This window comes from Salvelinus alpinus, chromosome 2, assembly GCF_045679555.1.
Source record: "Salvelinus alpinus chromosome 2, SLU_Salpinus.1, whole genome shotgun sequence".
NCBI classification, from domain to species: Eukaryota; Metazoa; Chordata; class Actinopteri; order Salmoniformes; family Salmonidae; genus Salvelinus; species Salvelinus alpinus.
The window spans coordinates 98,653,102-98,669,453 of NC_092087.1; the positions used below are offsets into that span (position 1 = coordinate 98,653,102).

The 16,352-nt window shown below is 49.3% G+C and overlaps 1 protein-coding gene across 2 annotated transcripts in view; it reads left to right on the plus strand.

Moving 5' to 3' along the window:
- The window catches only part of LOC139568372 (poly(A)-specific ribonuclease PARN-like), a 32,737-nt gene that overhangs the window by 13,324 nt on the left and 3,061 nt on the right, over positions 1 to 16,352 (plus strand). The window contains exons 15-25 of one of the 2 annotated variants that reach the window (XM_071390154.1): positions 1,326 to 1,368; positions 1,476 to 1,551; positions 5,603 to 5,713; positions 7,965 to 8,034; positions 8,185 to 8,240; positions 9,528 to 9,614; positions 10,042 to 10,116; positions 11,510 to 11,705; positions 12,001 to 12,140; positions 14,365 to 14,431; positions 14,558 to 14,721. In XM_071390154.1, coding sequence (XP_071246255.1) covers positions 1,326 to 1,368; positions 1,476 to 1,551; positions 5,603 to 5,713; positions 7,965 to 8,034; positions 8,185 to 8,240; positions 9,528 to 9,614; positions 10,042 to 10,116; positions 11,510 to 11,705; positions 12,001 to 12,140; positions 14,365 to 14,431; positions 14,558 to 14,721 — 1,085 coding nt within the window. Of the gene's footprint in view, positions 1 to 1,325; positions 1,369 to 1,475; positions 1,552 to 5,602; positions 5,714 to 7,964; positions 8,035 to 8,184; positions 8,241 to 9,527; positions 9,615 to 10,041; positions 10,117 to 11,509; positions 11,706 to 12,000; positions 12,141 to 14,327; positions 14,432 to 14,557; positions 14,722 to 16,352 lie in introns of those variants that run through there. The other variant, XM_071390155.1, reaches the window with a different exon arrangement.

Sequence of the window (16,352 nt, forward strand, 5' to 3'; positions counted from 1 at the left end):
CCCCGGGTAAATACGTTCTGCTGCGTCAGGGTTTCGCTGGGTCTTCCCCGGGTAAATACGTTCTGCTGCGTCAGGGTTTCGCTGGGTCTTCCCCGGGTAAATACGTTCTGCTGCGTCAGGGTTTCGCTGGGTCTTCCCCGGGTAAATACGTTCTGCTGCGTCAGGGTTTCGCTGGGTCTTCCCCGGGTAAATACGTTCTGCTGCGTCAGGGTTTCGCTGGGTCTTCCCCGGGTAAATACGTTCTGCTGCGTCAGGGTTTCGCTGGGTCTTCCCCGGGTAAATACGTTCTGCTGCGTCAGGGTTTCGCTGGGTCTTCCCCGGGTAAATACGTTCTGCTGCGTCAGGGTTTCGCTGGGTCTTCCCCGGGTAAATACGTTCTGCTGCGTCAGGGTTTCGCTGGGTCTTCCCCGGGTAAATACGTTCTGCTGCGTCAGGGTTTCGCTGGGTCTTCCCCGGGTAAATACGCTCTGCTGCGTCAGGGTTTCGCTGGGTCTTCCCCGGGTAAATACGCACTGCTGCGTCAGGGTTTCGCTGGGTCTTCCCCGGGTAAATACGCACTGCTGCGTCAGGGTTTCGCTGGGTCTTCCCCGGGTAAATACGCACTGCTGCGTCAGGGTTTCGCTGGGTCTTCCCCGGGTAAATACGCACTGCTGCGTCAGGGTTTCGCTGGGTCTTCCCCGGGTAAATACGCTCTGCTGCGTCAGGGTTTCGCTGGGTCTTCCCCGGGTAAATACGCACTGCTGCGTCAGGGTTTCGCTGGGTCTTCCCCGGGTAAATACGTACTGCTGCGTCAGGGTTTCGCTGGGTCTTCCCCGGGTAAATACGTTCTGCTGCGTCAGGGTTTCGCTGGGTCTTCCCCGGGTACAGACATAATGCTACTACTTCTCTCTATGGGCCGTTCTGGCTCCGACAAGGCTTCCCACTACTTTAACCTAACCTCTCTGGGAGTCGGTGTATTTATCTGGTGCACTGTTGACCTAGAAACCTCTCCAGTAGCCCAGAGGTTGGAGAGGAGGACCAGCAGCTGGAAGAGCCGGCGACACACATGGGAATGAACTGACTGCTGGAAGGCTGCTGCTCTGATCCCATGTACCATCTCCTGCCATTGTGCAAGGCACTCAACGCGTCGCCCTCCCCCTCAACGCGTCGCCCTCCCCCTCAACGCGTCGCCCTCCCCCTCAACGCGTCGCCCTCCCCCTCAACGCGTCGCCCTCCCCCTCAACGCGTCGCCCTCCCCCTCAGCGCGTGTGTATGTGGTGGTGTTGGTAAAGGCAGATGTTCCTCTTTAACCAATGGACCAAGTATTTTCTCTATTGTTTCCTCAGGCTGTTGGACACCAAGCTCATGGCCACTACGCAACCTTTCAAGGTAAAACTATTTCAAGTATTTAGATGTCAGGGTTAATAAAGGATGTCATGAAACCCCCTGTGGAAGTCTGAAGAATATTTATTGTGACTTTATTTGAACCCTTCTAGGAGTTGATCAACATCACATCTCTAGCAGAGCTGCAGAAACAGCTGAAAGAGAGCCCCTTCAAATCTCCGAAAGTTGGTAAGAGAACATGACAACTACACCATGTTAAAGGAACAGGAAGTTATCTCAAAAGCTAGCAGCTGGCGCTCGGACAGCTGGCGCTCGGACAGCTGATGCAAAGGCTAAAATGGCTTTGAAAAAAATATGATTTCAGCTAATAGGGAGGAGTATCTAACAGAATAACTACATCACATGAACTAAATCATACAATGTTTAACATATAATATAAATGGTGGTACATTTGTGTACAAAATTCTAACTTACTCAACCTATATTGTCTATAGTAAAGGGACAAGATTCTATAGCAGTGGTTCTCAACCAGGGGTACTAGGAGCCCCTGGTGGTACTAGACCTATCCACATGGGGTGCTTGAGAAGGCTCCTAATACCATAGGCTTACTGTTAAAATGTAAGAGGGAGTACTTCAGGGGTACTCCGGACAGAGAGAAATTATACTTGGTATTTTACCCGAGGTTGAACCATTGATCTATAGGACCTGTGTAGATACTGTAATGCAGTGGTATTCCAAGTCGGGGAAGCGACCCCAGGGCAACTGCAGTGGGGTCGCTTTTTTAGGAGTACAGATTATTGTATGGGACCATGTACTAACAAAAATCTAAGTTTATCGTCATTAGATTTTGGGTTGCAAGCGGTAGCAGTGTGTGGACAAAATCACTGGGGAAGCAGAGCCAGATTTTAGTTTTTTTTATGTATAACCAACCCATGTCAGCGTTTCCCAAACTCTATCCTCGGGACCCCAATGGGTGCATGTTTTGGTTCATGGTTCATGGCTTATGGTTCTGACCCCCTTCCATTGACTTACACAGTAATTTTGACAACTTCCGGAAGACGTCCTCCAACCTATCAGAGCTTTTGTATGAACTGACATGTTGTCCATCCAATCACAGGATCAGAGAATGTCAGAATCTTGTACTGAAAGCAGAAGCTATAGCTAGCTAGCACTGCGGTGAATAGTTGACTCAAACAGAGAAATACAATAGTTGAATTTTTTTTGGAACAAAGTAATTTCTTCCAAAATAAAGAAGCTAGAGATTAGTTATTTTCAGTTTTACTCACGTAGCTAGCAAGTGCAGTTACCTAGTTTAGCCTACTGAAACACGCTGCTCAAACAGAGGGATGCTATGTTAGCTAGCTGGCTATGACATAGGGATGCTATGTTAGCTAGCTGGCTATGACAGAGGGATGCTATGTTAGCTAGCTGGCTATGACAGAGGGATGCTATGTTAGCTAGCTGGCTATGACAGAGGGATGCTATGTTAGCTAGCTGGCAATGACTATCCAACACAACACTGGAACTATTCCAAGTCAAGGTAAGCTTTTGGTTTGACTAATTTATTGCCACCGGGGCTCGCCAATATAAGTGGTAAACTACTTACTGGCTGTACACTGTAACGTTACTGCATGATTGTAGCAGGTTTACTAACGCGTTAGTTCTATTAGCTGTGTTGACTATGACGTTACTTTAGCTAATATGGTGACAACGATGTAGACCTTGTGTAGCGGTTATATGGTATGGCTTGGAAGGTTGTTTTACGCCTGGTCACACAGCTGATGTGTTGTGCATTGAAGTCCACAAGCGAAGGGATGAGAGGAGGAGAGCGCATGTGAGAAGGAATACAACGTGGCTGCTATGAAAGTCAACACGTGATAAGGGGGTGTATTCATTTATCCGATTCTGTTAACTTTTAAAAAAGCAAATGGAACAAAAACGAGGTTAAACATACCTGAATTTGTCCAATAGAACCTCTTTTATGCAACTTGGACTAATGATTACATCCGCTAGATGCAGGCAAGAGTGTGCAAGGCATTGTTCAATGTGTCACGGTCACCTCAAATGTTTATCTCGACCTGTGTGCACCTGTGTTGTAGCAACCTCATGATGGGATCAGGGACAATTTGAGTATCGTGTAGAAGCCTAAACCTATGGATGTTACATTGAACAGGGTGAATGGAATATGAATGACAGTAACCTAAACCTATGGATGTTACATTGAACAGGGTGAATGGAATATGAATGACAGTAACCTAAACCTATAGATGTTACATTGAACAGGGTGAATGGAATATGAATGACAGTAACCTAAACCTATAGATGTTACATTGAACTGGGTGAATGGAATATGAATGACAGTAACCTAAACCTATAGATGTTACATTGAACTGGGTGAATGGAATATGAATGACAGTAACCTAAACCTATAGATGTTACATTGAACTGGGTGAATGGAATATGAATGACAGTAACCTAAACTTATGGATGTTACATTGAACAGGGTGAATGGAATATGAATGACAGTAACCTAAACCTATAGATGTTACATTGAACTGGGTGAATGGAATATGAATGACAGTCATCAATATGGTGTAATAGAAATGAGGCCAAGCTCATGGGAAAAAACCTGTTGTGATACTTGCTTTGTTTGCTCTGTAACCTGTTAGTTCATATGCCTTGCCACTGTGTTATATAGGCCTAAGGCCCAGACAATAAGACAGTGGCAGAATGAATTCAAACACACCTTTTTTGTTTCATCACAAAACCAGACAGCATCATCTGTCTGGTGATGTCCACAAATCATTTAGCATGTAACAAACAGTTGCTTGACCATGCTGTAGGTTAAGTTAATGTAAGTTAATGTTAACAATTTTTTTTTGAACTGCTAAACAACTATCGACGTCGAACCACGGAGCGTTAACGCAAGTCGAAAAGAAATCAAGAGCTTTCCATGTTGTCCTGCTGTGTCTGTTTCCATGTTGTCCTGCTGTGTCTGTTTCCATGTTGTCCTGCTGTGTCTGTTTCCATGTTGTCCTGCTGTGTCTGTTTCCATGTTGTCCTGCTGTGTCTGTTTCCATGTTGTCCTGCTGTGTCTGTTTCCATGTTGTCCTGCTGTGTCTGTTTCCATGTTGTCCTGCTGTGTCTGTTTCCATGTTGTCCTGCTGTGTCTGTTTCCATGTTGTCCTGCTGTGTCTGTTTCCATGTTGTCCTGCTGTGTCTGTTTCCATGTTGTCCTGCTGTGTCTAACATTTTCACGTAAACCCTGTTTCTTGTCTGCATCGAAGTAGCGGTCCTTGTACCTAGCAACGAGCATGGTGGCGACGCCGTAAAGAGGCTCATAGAGAATGCCACGGAATCGCTTGTTCACAGCCTCGAGTACTTTTGTAAGTTAACTGCTGACACAGATCGTGGGGTTTTGTTGAGCAGGCGTTTCAATACAGAGGGTATCACGTCTGCTGCAGACGCAGTTGATGAGCTTATTTCTCCAGTCAGTTGTTCGAATGGAGCTAGGAGTGTGTTCATGTTCTCAAATGCCATTGAAATGGCAGCAGCGGTATGAGAACCAGCACATTCTTCAGCAATACGGCTTTCCTCAGTAAGAAATCCTCATCGACCCACTGTGCTGTCAGACTCCGCATGCTCATGGGGATGATATCGCAGGTCCGAATGGAAGTCGTGACGCCCATAGCAAGCAGCATCATGAATTCCGTTATCTTGGCGTTAATGGATTTCGCCTTTTGAGTTGTCTCGCTGAAATGTAATTACTCTTTCAAATGACTGCTGGACTTGAACTTGTTTAGTTGTTGGAAGTGTACACTTACTGTTTCTCTGGTGTCGCGCTGTATTTTTCGTGGCGTCATTACGTCATGTACTTACGTTATATACGTATGCACGTCAGTAGAATAGGACAGGTCTCCGTCCACGGCTAATGTAGTGTCTGATTACAGTAGAATAGGACAGGTCTCTGTCCATGTCTGATTACAGTAGAATAGGACAGGTCTCTGTCCATGTCTGATTACAGTAGAATAGGACAGGTCTCTGTCCATGTCTGGTTACAGTAGAATAGGACAGGTCTCTGTCCATGTCTGGTTACAGTAGAATAGGACAGGTCTCTGTCCATGTCTGATTACAGTAGAATAGGACAGGTCTCTGTCCATGTCTGATTTACAGTAGAATAGGTCTCTGTCCATGTCTGATTACAGTAGAATAGGACAGGTCTCCGTCCACGGCTAATGTAATGTCTGATTTATCCCTGCTTCTTTCCTCCGTGGTCCAGTAACGGCGGAGGGGTTCCCCAGCTACGATACAGCCCAGGAACAGCTCCACGAGGCGGGCTACGATGCCTATATCACTGGCCTCTGCTTCATCTCCATGGCCAACTACCTAGGTACTACCTTTTACACTGTATACTGCTATTGTCTCTGCTCTCTCTACTACTATTAATCCTACTGTTACTCTAACCCTACACCACTGGCCTATACTCTAACCCTACATCACAACTACCTAGGTACTACCTTTTACACTGTATACCGCTATAGGTACTACCTTTTACACTGTATACTGCTATAGGTACTACCTTTTACACTATGTACCGCTATAGGTACTACCTTTTACACTGTGTACCGCTATAGGTACTACCTTTTACACTGTGTACCGCTATAGGTACTACCTTTTACACTGTGTACCGCTATAGGTACTACCTTTTACACTGTGTACCGCTATAGGTACTACCTTTTACACTGTGTACCGCTATAGGTACTACCTTTTACACTGTATACCGCTATTGTCTCTGCTCTCTCTACTACTATTAATCCTACTGTTACTCTAACCCTACGCCGCTGGCCCATGGCTCTAACCCTACACCGCTGGCCTGTACTTCAATGGCCTTTTCTCATTTGGGCAAAAGTCTGCTCTCCTTTCTCTCCTCCTGTGGTCAAAGATGTCAATTGGTTAGTAGGGAACGGAAGTCCTCCTCGACAGCCACCTTTCCATTGAGGACAGTGACGTGTATCCTACCCTAAGTCCTTCATTGAGGACAGTGACGTGTATCCTACCCTAAGTCCTTCATTGAGGACAGTGAAGTGTATCCTACCCTAAGTCCTTCATGGAGGACAGTGAAGTGTTTCCTACCCCAAGTCCTTCATTGAGGACAGTGAGGTGTATCCTACCCCAAGTTCTTCATTGAGGACAGTGAAGTGTATCCTACCCCTAAGTCCTTCATGGAGGACAGTGAAGTGTATCCTACCCTAAGTCCTTCATGGAGGACAGTGAAGTGTATCCTACCCTAAGTCCTTCATGGAGGACAGTGAAGTGTATCCTACCCTAAGTCCTTCATGGAGGACAGTGAAGTGTATCCTACCCTAAGTCCTTCATGGAGGACAGTGAAGTGTTTCCTACCCCAAGTCCTTCATTGAGGACAGTGAGGTGTATCCTACCCCAAGTTCTTCATTGAGGACAGTGAAGTGTATCCTACCCCTAAGTCCTTCATGGAGGACAGTGAAGTGTATCCTACCCTAAGTCCTTCATTGAGGACAGTGAAGTGTTTCCTACCCTAAGTCCTTCATGGAGGACAGTGAAGTGTATCCTACCCTAAGTCCTTCATGGAGGACAGTGAAGTGTATCCTACCCTAAGTCCTTCATGGAGGACAGTGAAGTGTATCCTACCCTAAGTCCTTCATGGAGGACAGTGAAGTGTATCCTACCCTAAGTCCTTCATTGAGGACAGTGAAGTGTATCCTACCCTAAGTCCTTCATGGAGGACAGTGAAGTGTTTCCTACCCCAAGTCCTTCATTGAGGACAGTGAGGTGTATCCTACCCCAAGTTCTTCATTGAGGACAGTGAAGTGTATCCTACCCCTAAGTCCTTCATGGAGGACAGTGAAGTGTATCCTACCCTAAGTCCTTCATTGAGGACAGTGAAGTGTTTCCTACCCTAAGTCCTTCATGGAGGACAGTGAAGTGTATCCTACCCTAAGTCCTTCATGGAGGACAGTGAAGTGTATCCTACCCTAAGTCCTTCATGGAGGACAGTGAAGTGTATCCTACCCTAAGTCCTTCATGGAGGACAGTGAAGTGTATCCTACCCTAAGTCCTTCATGGAGGACAGTGAAGTGTATCCTACCCTAAGTCCTTCATTGAGGAGTTGATCTGCCACACCCCTTTTGAATCAGGTGTTGTCGGAGGAGACGAGCATGTACTCACTTAAAAACAATAAGCAGCATATTGTTTTTATCTATAAAAAGTATTCCGCAACTTAATTTGTTTTCGTCACATTACACATTTTCTTTTGAGATCCCACCCCTTGTAAATGTAATTTGCCTCATGTGGTGCTAGTGGAGACCTCATTTCATCCACGTTCCCTCATCGCTGCCTCTCCTCGATTTACCTCTGACCTTTTTCAAAAGGAGGCGTGAGAGAATGCGGGAGTTGAGCAAATCCAAATGGAGAAAAGGCCATCTCCATGGTAACGCTACCGCTTACCGTTAGTGAAAACGGATGGGGGGGGGGGGGGGGCAGTTCCATGGACAGCGTTGAATCTCTATGATGCCGTGTAGACTGTAGCAGTAGCTGCTGTAATATGTGTTTGGTCATCGGTGGCTGTTTCTCAATCTTTAAAACGTTTTCTCTTTCCTTCTCAGGCACTTTCCTGACTCCCCCCAGAGCCCACATCCCATCCCAATCTAAACTCATCCAACCCTTCGTCAACAAGTAAGATCTTTGTTGTCCCCTTCAGTTTCTTTACCTCTCCTATGGGGACTCATATATCCTCTACCTCAGCATGTCTTAGTGTAGTTATAATGCATCTGTCAGCTGTATGAAGCTTTATAATGCTACATTGACGTCTCATGTCTTCGCCAGACTGTTCCTGATGAGGATCATAGATATTCCCTACCTCAACATCAGCGGACCAGACCGTGAGTAGTTCAATGTGATACTATATACTGTGCATCACCATATCCTACAGCACAGTAGTATTAGTAGTTTAATGTGATACTATATACTGTACAACACAGTAGTATTAGTAGTTTAATGTGATACTATATACTGTACAACACAGTAATATTAGTAGTTTAATGTGATACTATATACTGTACAACACCATATCCTACAGCTCAGTAGTATTAGTAGTTTAATGTGATACTATATACTGTACAACACAGTAGTATTAGTAGTTTAATGTGATACTATATACTGTACAACACCATATCCTACAGCACAGTAGTATTAGTATAATGTGATACTATATACTATACAACACAGTAGTATTAGTAGTTCAATGTGATACTATATACTGTACAACACCATATCCTACAGCACAGTAGTATTAGTAGTTTAATGTGATACTATATACAGTACAACACCATATCCTACAGCACAGTAGTATTAGTAGTTTAATGTGATACTATATCCTACAACACAGTAGTATTAGTAGTTTAATGTGATACTATATACAGTACAACACCATATCCTACAGCACAGTAGTATTAGTAGTTTAATGTGATACTATATACTGTACAACACAGTAGTATTAGTAGTTTAATGTGATACTATATACTGTACAACACAGTAGTATTAGTAGTTTAATGTGATACTATATACTGTACAACACAGTAGTATTAGTAGTTTAATGTGATACTATATACTGTACAACACAGTAGTATTAGTAGTTTAATGTGATATTATATACTGTACAACACCATACCCTACAGCACAGTAGTATTAGTAGTTTAATGTGATATTATATACTGTACAACACCATACCCTACAGCACAGTAGTATTAGTAGTTTAATGTGATATTATATACTGTACAACACAGTAGTATTAGTAGTTTAATGTGATACTATATACTGTACAACTCAGTAGTATTAGTAGTTTAATGTAATACTATATACTGTACAACACCATAGCCTACAACTCAGTAGTATTAGTAGTTTAATGTGATACTATATACAGTACAACACCATATCCTACAGCTCAGTAGTATTAGTAGTTTAATGTGATACTATATACTGTACAACACAGTAGTATTAGACACTACCTCGTCGGCAGCCAAAGGAAAATGGAGAGGATTTATTAAAGATGGCATATAGAAATGGGCCGTGGCAATGATGTATATGAACCTATCATTGGTCAGTGGTGACTGAGAACGTTCCTTGTTCCCCCCCCCCCCCCCCCCCCTTCCCTTCATCCCCCTCTACAGTCCAGCCCAAGAGGGATCACGTTCTGTACGTCACCTTCCCTAAGGAGTGGAAGACCAGTGACCTCTACCAGCTGTTCAGTGCCTTCGGTAAGACACACCACATAATATGATGGTAATAATATAGGCTGTTTTAGCAGACACTTTTTACCCAAAACAACGTACAATTTGGCATTGGTGGTCCCAGTGGGAATCAAAGCCACCGTCCTGGCCTTGATACGAACTGGGCCAGTCACTGCCAACTGGGCCAGTCGCTGCCAACTGGGCCAGTCGCTGCCAACTGGGCCAGTCGCTGCCAACTGGGCCAGTCGCTGCCAACTGGGCCACCACGCGGACCAGTCGCTGCCAACTGGGCCACCACGCGGACCAGTCGCTGCCAACTGGGCCACCACGCGGACCAGTCGCTGCCAACTGGGCCACCACGCGGACCAGTCGCTGCCAACTGGGCCAGTCGCTGCCAACTGGGCCACCACACCAGAACCTTTTTAATTCCCATGTCTTCCCGCATGTCTCCTAGGTAACATCCAGGTGTCGTGGATTGATGACACGTCAGCGTTTGTGTGTCTGAGTCAGACAGACCAGGTACAGATCGGTGAGTACTGGCCTATCCATAAGCCTGTTCCCTATATAGTGCACTACGTTTGACCCAGAGACCAGCCCTGTTCCCTATATAGTGCACTACCTTTGACCCAGAGACCAGCCCTGTTCCCTATATAGTGCACTACGTTTGACCCAGAGACCAGCCCTGTTCCCTATATAGTGCACTACCTTTGACCCAGAGACCAGCCCTGTTCCCTATATAGTGCACTACCTTTAATCAGAGGCCTGACCCTGTTCCCTATATAGTGCACTACCTTTAATCAGAGGCCTGACCCTGTTCCCCCGCCCTTTAACCAGAGGCCCGACCCCCGCCCTTTAACCAGAGGCCCGACCCCCGCCCTTTAACCAGAGGCCCGACCCCCGCCCTTTAACCAGAGGCCCGACCCCCGCCCTTTAACCAGAGGCCCGACCCCCGCCCTTTAACCAGAGGCCCGACCCCCGCCCTTTAACCAGAGGCCCGACCCCCGCCCTTTAACCAGAGGCCCGACCCCCGCCCTTTAACCAGAGGCCCGACCCCCGCCCTTTAACCAGAGGCCCGACCCCCGCCCTTTAACCAGAGGCCCGACCCCCGCCCTTTAACCAGAGGCCCGACCCCCGCCCTTTAACCAGAGGCCCGACCCCCGCCCTTTAACCAGAGGCCCGACCCCCGCCCTTTAACCAGAGGCCCGGCCCCCGCCCTCTAACCAGAGGCCCGGCCCCCCGCCCTCTAACCAGAGGCCCGGCCCCCCGCCCTCTAACCAGAGGCCCGGCCCCCCGCCCTCTAACCAGAGGCCCGGCCCCCCGCCCTCTAACCAGAGGCCCGGCCCCCCGCCCTCTAACCAGAGGCCCGGCCCCCCGCCCTCTAACCAGAGGCCCGGCCCCCCGCCCTCTAACCAGAGGCCCGGCCCCCCGCCCTCTAACCAGAGGCCCGGCCCCCCGCCCTCTAACCAGAGGCCCGGCCCCCCGCCCTCTAACCAGAGGCCCGGCCCCCCGCCCTCTAACCAGAGGCCCGGTTCCCCCGCCCTCTAACCAGAGGCCCGGTTCCCCCGCCCTCTAACCAGAGGCCCGGTTCCCCCGCCCTCTAACCAGAGGCCCGGTTCCCCCGCCCTCTAACCAGAGGCCCGGTTCCCCCGCCCTCTAACCAGAGGCCCGGTTCCCCCGCCCTCTAACCAGAGGCCCGGTTCCCCCGCCCTCTAACCAGAGGCCCGGTTCCCCCGCCCTTTAACCAGAGGCCCGGTTCCCCCGCCCTTTAACCAGAGGCCCGGTTCCCCCGCCCTTTAACCAGAGGTTGATGTGTCACCAGGTTGACCAACACTGTAATAGAAAACAACTGAACATTTCACTTCAAATGAGTCAAAGTTGATATTTATTCTGACTGACTCCCGTTCTCTCCTCTGTGTGTCTAGCGATTAACACCAGTCGCTATGCGGAGAGCTACCGTATCCAGACGTATGCAGAGTACGTCCAGGGCAGACGGCAGGTCAGGGAGAGCCAGGGCCACTCTACCCAGTCCTGGGATGAGGACGGCTGGGTTAAACCACACTACACCTCCCCATCTACCGTTGGTGCTGGTCCTACTGGCTACAGCTACGGTCACAACAGGTACACGCCTCTTACACACACACACACACACACACACACACACACACACCACTTCATGGACTTTTTAATGGAAGAGTGTCTTGAAAGGCTTCAGTCAAAGAAAATGTCCATGTTTGTTATTAAAAGAAGCTCAGGATGTCCTCCAGCGTTCTACACTTTCTCCATGGAATCTCTAAGGCAGGTTGATGTTTAAATGTGAAGTGTGTTGTACCTTGTCCTCCATGGAATCTCTAAGGCAGGTTGATGTTTAAATGTGAAGGCTGGTCCGTGTGTTGTACCTTGTTGTACGTGTCAGGCCGTCATTGGGGAAGCGCTGCGTCAGTCCTATCCAGGAGGAGCAGCCTACAGACGGAGAGGCTCAGAGACACGCTGACGGATGGAGTGGCTACACACACACACACTCTGACACGGGCAGCAAGAAGATCAGGACCGACGGTAAGACACAGAGACACACACACACAGAGACAGAGACAGACACACTCCCCTGCTAGAAGACAGTAACTAAGTGTATATATCCACCACCAGAGTACAAATCATGAACAAAATGTTTTAAAGGAAAACAAGAATCAAGAAACACCTGTTCTGATGTGGTCTGTGTTGTTGTCTCCAGGGGTGTAGATCTGATGTGGTCTGTGTTGTTGTCTCCAGGGGGGTGTAGATCTGATGTGGTCTGTGTTGTTGTCTCCAGGGGGGTGTGGATCTGATGTGGTCTGTGTTGTCTCCAGGGGGGTGTGGATCTGATGTGGTCTGTGTTGTCTCCAGGGGGGTGTGGATCTGATGTGGTCTGTGTTGTCTCCAGGGGGGTGTGGATCTGATGTGGTCTGTGTTGTTGTCTCCAGGGGGGTGTGGATCTGATGTGGTCTGTGTTGTTGTCTCCAGGGGGGTGTGGATCTGATGTGGTCTGTGTTGTCTCCAGGGGTGTGTGGATCTGATGTGGTCTGTGTTGTCTCCAGGGGGGTGTGGATCTGATGTGGTCTGTGTTGTCTCCAGGGGGGTGTGGATCTGATGTGGTCTGTGTTGTTGTCTCCAGGGGGGTGTGGATCTGATGTGGTCTGTGTTGTCTCCAGGGGTGTGGATCTGATGTGGTCTGTGTTGTCTCCAGGGGTGTGGATCTGATGTGGTCTGTGTTGTCTCCAGGGGGGTGTGGATCTGATGTGGTCTGTGTTGTCTCCAGGGGGGTGTGGATCTGATGTGGTCTGTGTTGTTGTCTCCAGGGGTGTGGATCTGATGTGGTCTGTGTTGTCTCCAGGGGGGTGTGGATCTGATGTGGTCTGTGTTGTCTCCAGGGGGGTGTGGATCTGATGTGGTCTGTGTTGTTGTCTCCAGGGGTGTGTGGATCTGATGTGGTCTGTGTTGTCTACAGGGGTGTGGATCTGATGTGGTCTGTGTTGTCTCCAGGGGTGTGGATCTGATGTGGTCTGTGTTGTCTCCAGGGGGGTGGATCTGATGTGGTCTGTGTTGTTGTCTCTAGGGGGGTGGATCTGATGTGGTCTGTGTTGTCTCCAGGGGTGTGGATCTGATGTGGTCTGTGTTGTCTCCAGGGGGGTGTGGATCTGATGTGGTCTGTGTTGTCTCCAGGGGGGTGTGGATCTGATGTTGTCTGTGTTGTTGTCTCCAGGGGTGTGGATCTGATGTGGTCTGTTGTCTCCAGGGGTGTGTGGATCTGATGTGGTCTGTGTTGTTGTCTCCAGGGGTGTGTGGATCTGATATGGTCTGTGTTGTTGTCTCTAGGGGGGGTGTGGATCTGATGTGGTCTGTGTTGTCTCCAGGGGTGTGTGGATCTGATGTGGTCTGTGTTGTTGTCTCCAGGGGTGTGTGGATCTGATGTGGTCTGTGTTGTCTCCAGGGGTGTGTGGATCTGATGTGGTCTGTGTTGTCTACAGGGGGGTGTGTGGATCTGATGTGGTCTGTGTTGTCTACAGGGGGGTGTGTGGATCTGATGTGGTCTGTGTTGTCTACAGGGGGGTGTGTGGATCTGATGTGGTCTGTGTTGTCTCCAGGGGTGTGTGGATCTGATGTGGTCTGTGTTGTCTCCAGGGGTGTGGATCTGATGTGGTCTGTGTTGTCTCCAGGGGGGTGTGGATCTGATGTGGTCTGTGTTGTCTCCAGGGGGGTGTGGATCTGATGTGGTCTGTGTTGTTGTCTCCAGGGGTGTGGATCTGATGTGGTCTGTGTTGTTGTCTCCAGGGGTGTGGATCTGATGTGGTCTGTGTTGTCTCCAGGGGGGGGTGGATCTGATGTGGTCTGTGTTGTCTCCAGGGGTGTAGGTCTGTGTTGTTGTCTCCAGGGGGGGTGTGGATCTGATGCGGTCTGTGTTGTCTCCAGGGGGTGTGGATCTGATGTGGTCTGTGTTGTCTCCAGGGGTGTGGATCTGATGTGGTCTGTGTTGTCTCCAGGGGGGTGTGGATCTGATGTGGTCTGTGTTGTCTCCAGGGGTGTGTGGATCTGATGTGGTCTGTGTTGTCTCCAGGGGGGTGTGGATCTGATGTGGTCTGTGTTGTCTCCAGGGGTGTGGATCTGATGTGGTCTGTGTTGTCTCCAGGGGGGTGTGGATCTGATGTGGTCTGTGTTGTCTACAGGGGGGGGGGGGGGGGGATCTGATGTGGTCTGTGTTGTCTACAGGGGGGTGTGGATCTGATGTGGTCTGTGTTGTCTCCAGGGGTGTGTGTACGGACGTATGCAGGAGTAGTGGACAGTAGGACGTCAGAAGGCTGGCTGAAAACTCAGTAAGTAAAGATGTGTACAGTTGAACATGTAACTCCAGTACTGATAGTGGGGCCTTAAACTTGGAAAAACTACCCGGTTCTTCGTTGAAGGCAGCTAAGCCTGTGATTGGTTGCTGTTCCCTGTAGGTCTGGGTCTGATTCGTCGAGCATGAGCCCGATCCAGGAAGAGGTGGGGTCGGAGGCGGTAGACGACGCCAGTGATCCGGCGGCGGGCGAATGGCAACAGCAGCCTTCTACCAATCAGAGCAAGAAGAGCCGCAAGAACAACAACAAGAGGAAGAAGACGGACGGTGAGACGAGTGAGAGAGCCGTGTGTTCCTGGAAGGCTTGTCTTAAAGTCTGTATTGATCCGTCAAATCAAGCTTTATTTCTAACAGCACATTTCAGACATGACCGTCCACAAACCATGGATTAAAAACACTGAGAATAGAAACTGAAATATTTACTACACAACTAACATAAGTGGATTAAAAAAACTGAATAACAATAATAACAACTGGACGACTAAAAAGCACCTGAAGAAAATGCAAAGCTACAAATGGACATTTTAAAAAATGTCCACAGTTTTGTCCCCCCTCAGGTTCTCTGGCAGAGTAACTAAAGGCTGGGGGCAGAGTAACTAAAGGCTAGGGGCAGAGTAACTAAAGGCTGGGGGCAGAGTAACTAGAGGCTGGGGACAGAGTAACTAGAGGCTGGGGACAGAGTAACTAGAGGCTGGGGACAGAGTAACTAGAGGCTGGGGACAGAGTAACTAGAGGCTGGGGACAGAGTAACTAGAGGCTGGGGGCAGAGTTAACTAGAGGCTGGGGGCAGAGTTAACTAGAGGCTGGGGGCAGAGTTAACTAGAGGCTGGGGGCAGAGTTAACTAGAGGCTGGGGGCAGAGTTAACTAGAGGCTGGGGGCAGAGTTAACTAGAGGCTGGGGGCAGAGTTAACTAGAGGCTGGGGGCAGAGTTAACTAGAGGCTGGGGGCAGAGTTAACTAGAGGCTGGGGGCAGAGTTAACTAGAGGCTGGGGGCAGAGTTAACTAGAGGCTGGGGGCAGAGTTAACTAGAGGCTGGGGGCAGAGTTAACTAGAGGCTGGGGGCAGAGTTAACTAGAGGCTGGGGGCAGAGTTAACTAGAGGCTGGGGGCAGAGTTAACTAGAGGCTGGGGGCAGAGTTAACTAGAGGCTGGGGGCAGAGTTAACTAGAGGCTGGGGGCAGAGTTAACTAGAGGCTGGGGGCAGAGTTAACTAGAGGCTGGGGGCAGAGTTAACTAGAGGCTGGGGGCAGAGTTAACTAGAGGCTGGGGGCAGAGTTAACTAGAGGCTGGGGGCAGAGTTAACTAGAGGCGGGGGGCAGAGTTAACTAGAGGCGGGGGGCAGAGTTAACTAGAGGCGGGGGGCAGAGTTAACTAGAGGCGGGGGGCAGAGTTAACTAGAGGCGGGGGGCAGAGTTAACTAGAGGCGGGGGGCAGAGTTAACTAGAGGCGGGGGGCAGAGTTAACTAGAGGCGGGGGGCAGAGTTAACTAGAGGCGGGGGGCAGAGTTAACTAGAGGCGGGGGGCAGAGTTAACTAGAGGCGGGGGGCAGAGTTAACTAGAGGCGGGGGGCAGAGTTAACTAGAGGCGGGGGGCAGAGTTAACTAGAGGCGGGGGGCAGAGTTAACTAGAGGCGGGGGGCAGAGTTAACTAGAGGCGGGGGGCAGAGTTAACTAGAGGCGGGGGGCAGAGTTAACTAGAGGCGGGGGGCAGAGTAACTAGAGGCGGGGGGCAGAGTAACTAGAGGCGGGGGGCAGAGTAACTAGAGGCGGGGGGCAGAGTAACTAGAGGCTGGGGGCAGAGTAACTAAAGGCTGGGGGCAGAGTAACTAAAGGCTGGGGGCAGAGTAACTAGAGGCGGGGGGGCAGAGTAACTAGAGGCGGGGGGGCAGAGTAACTAGA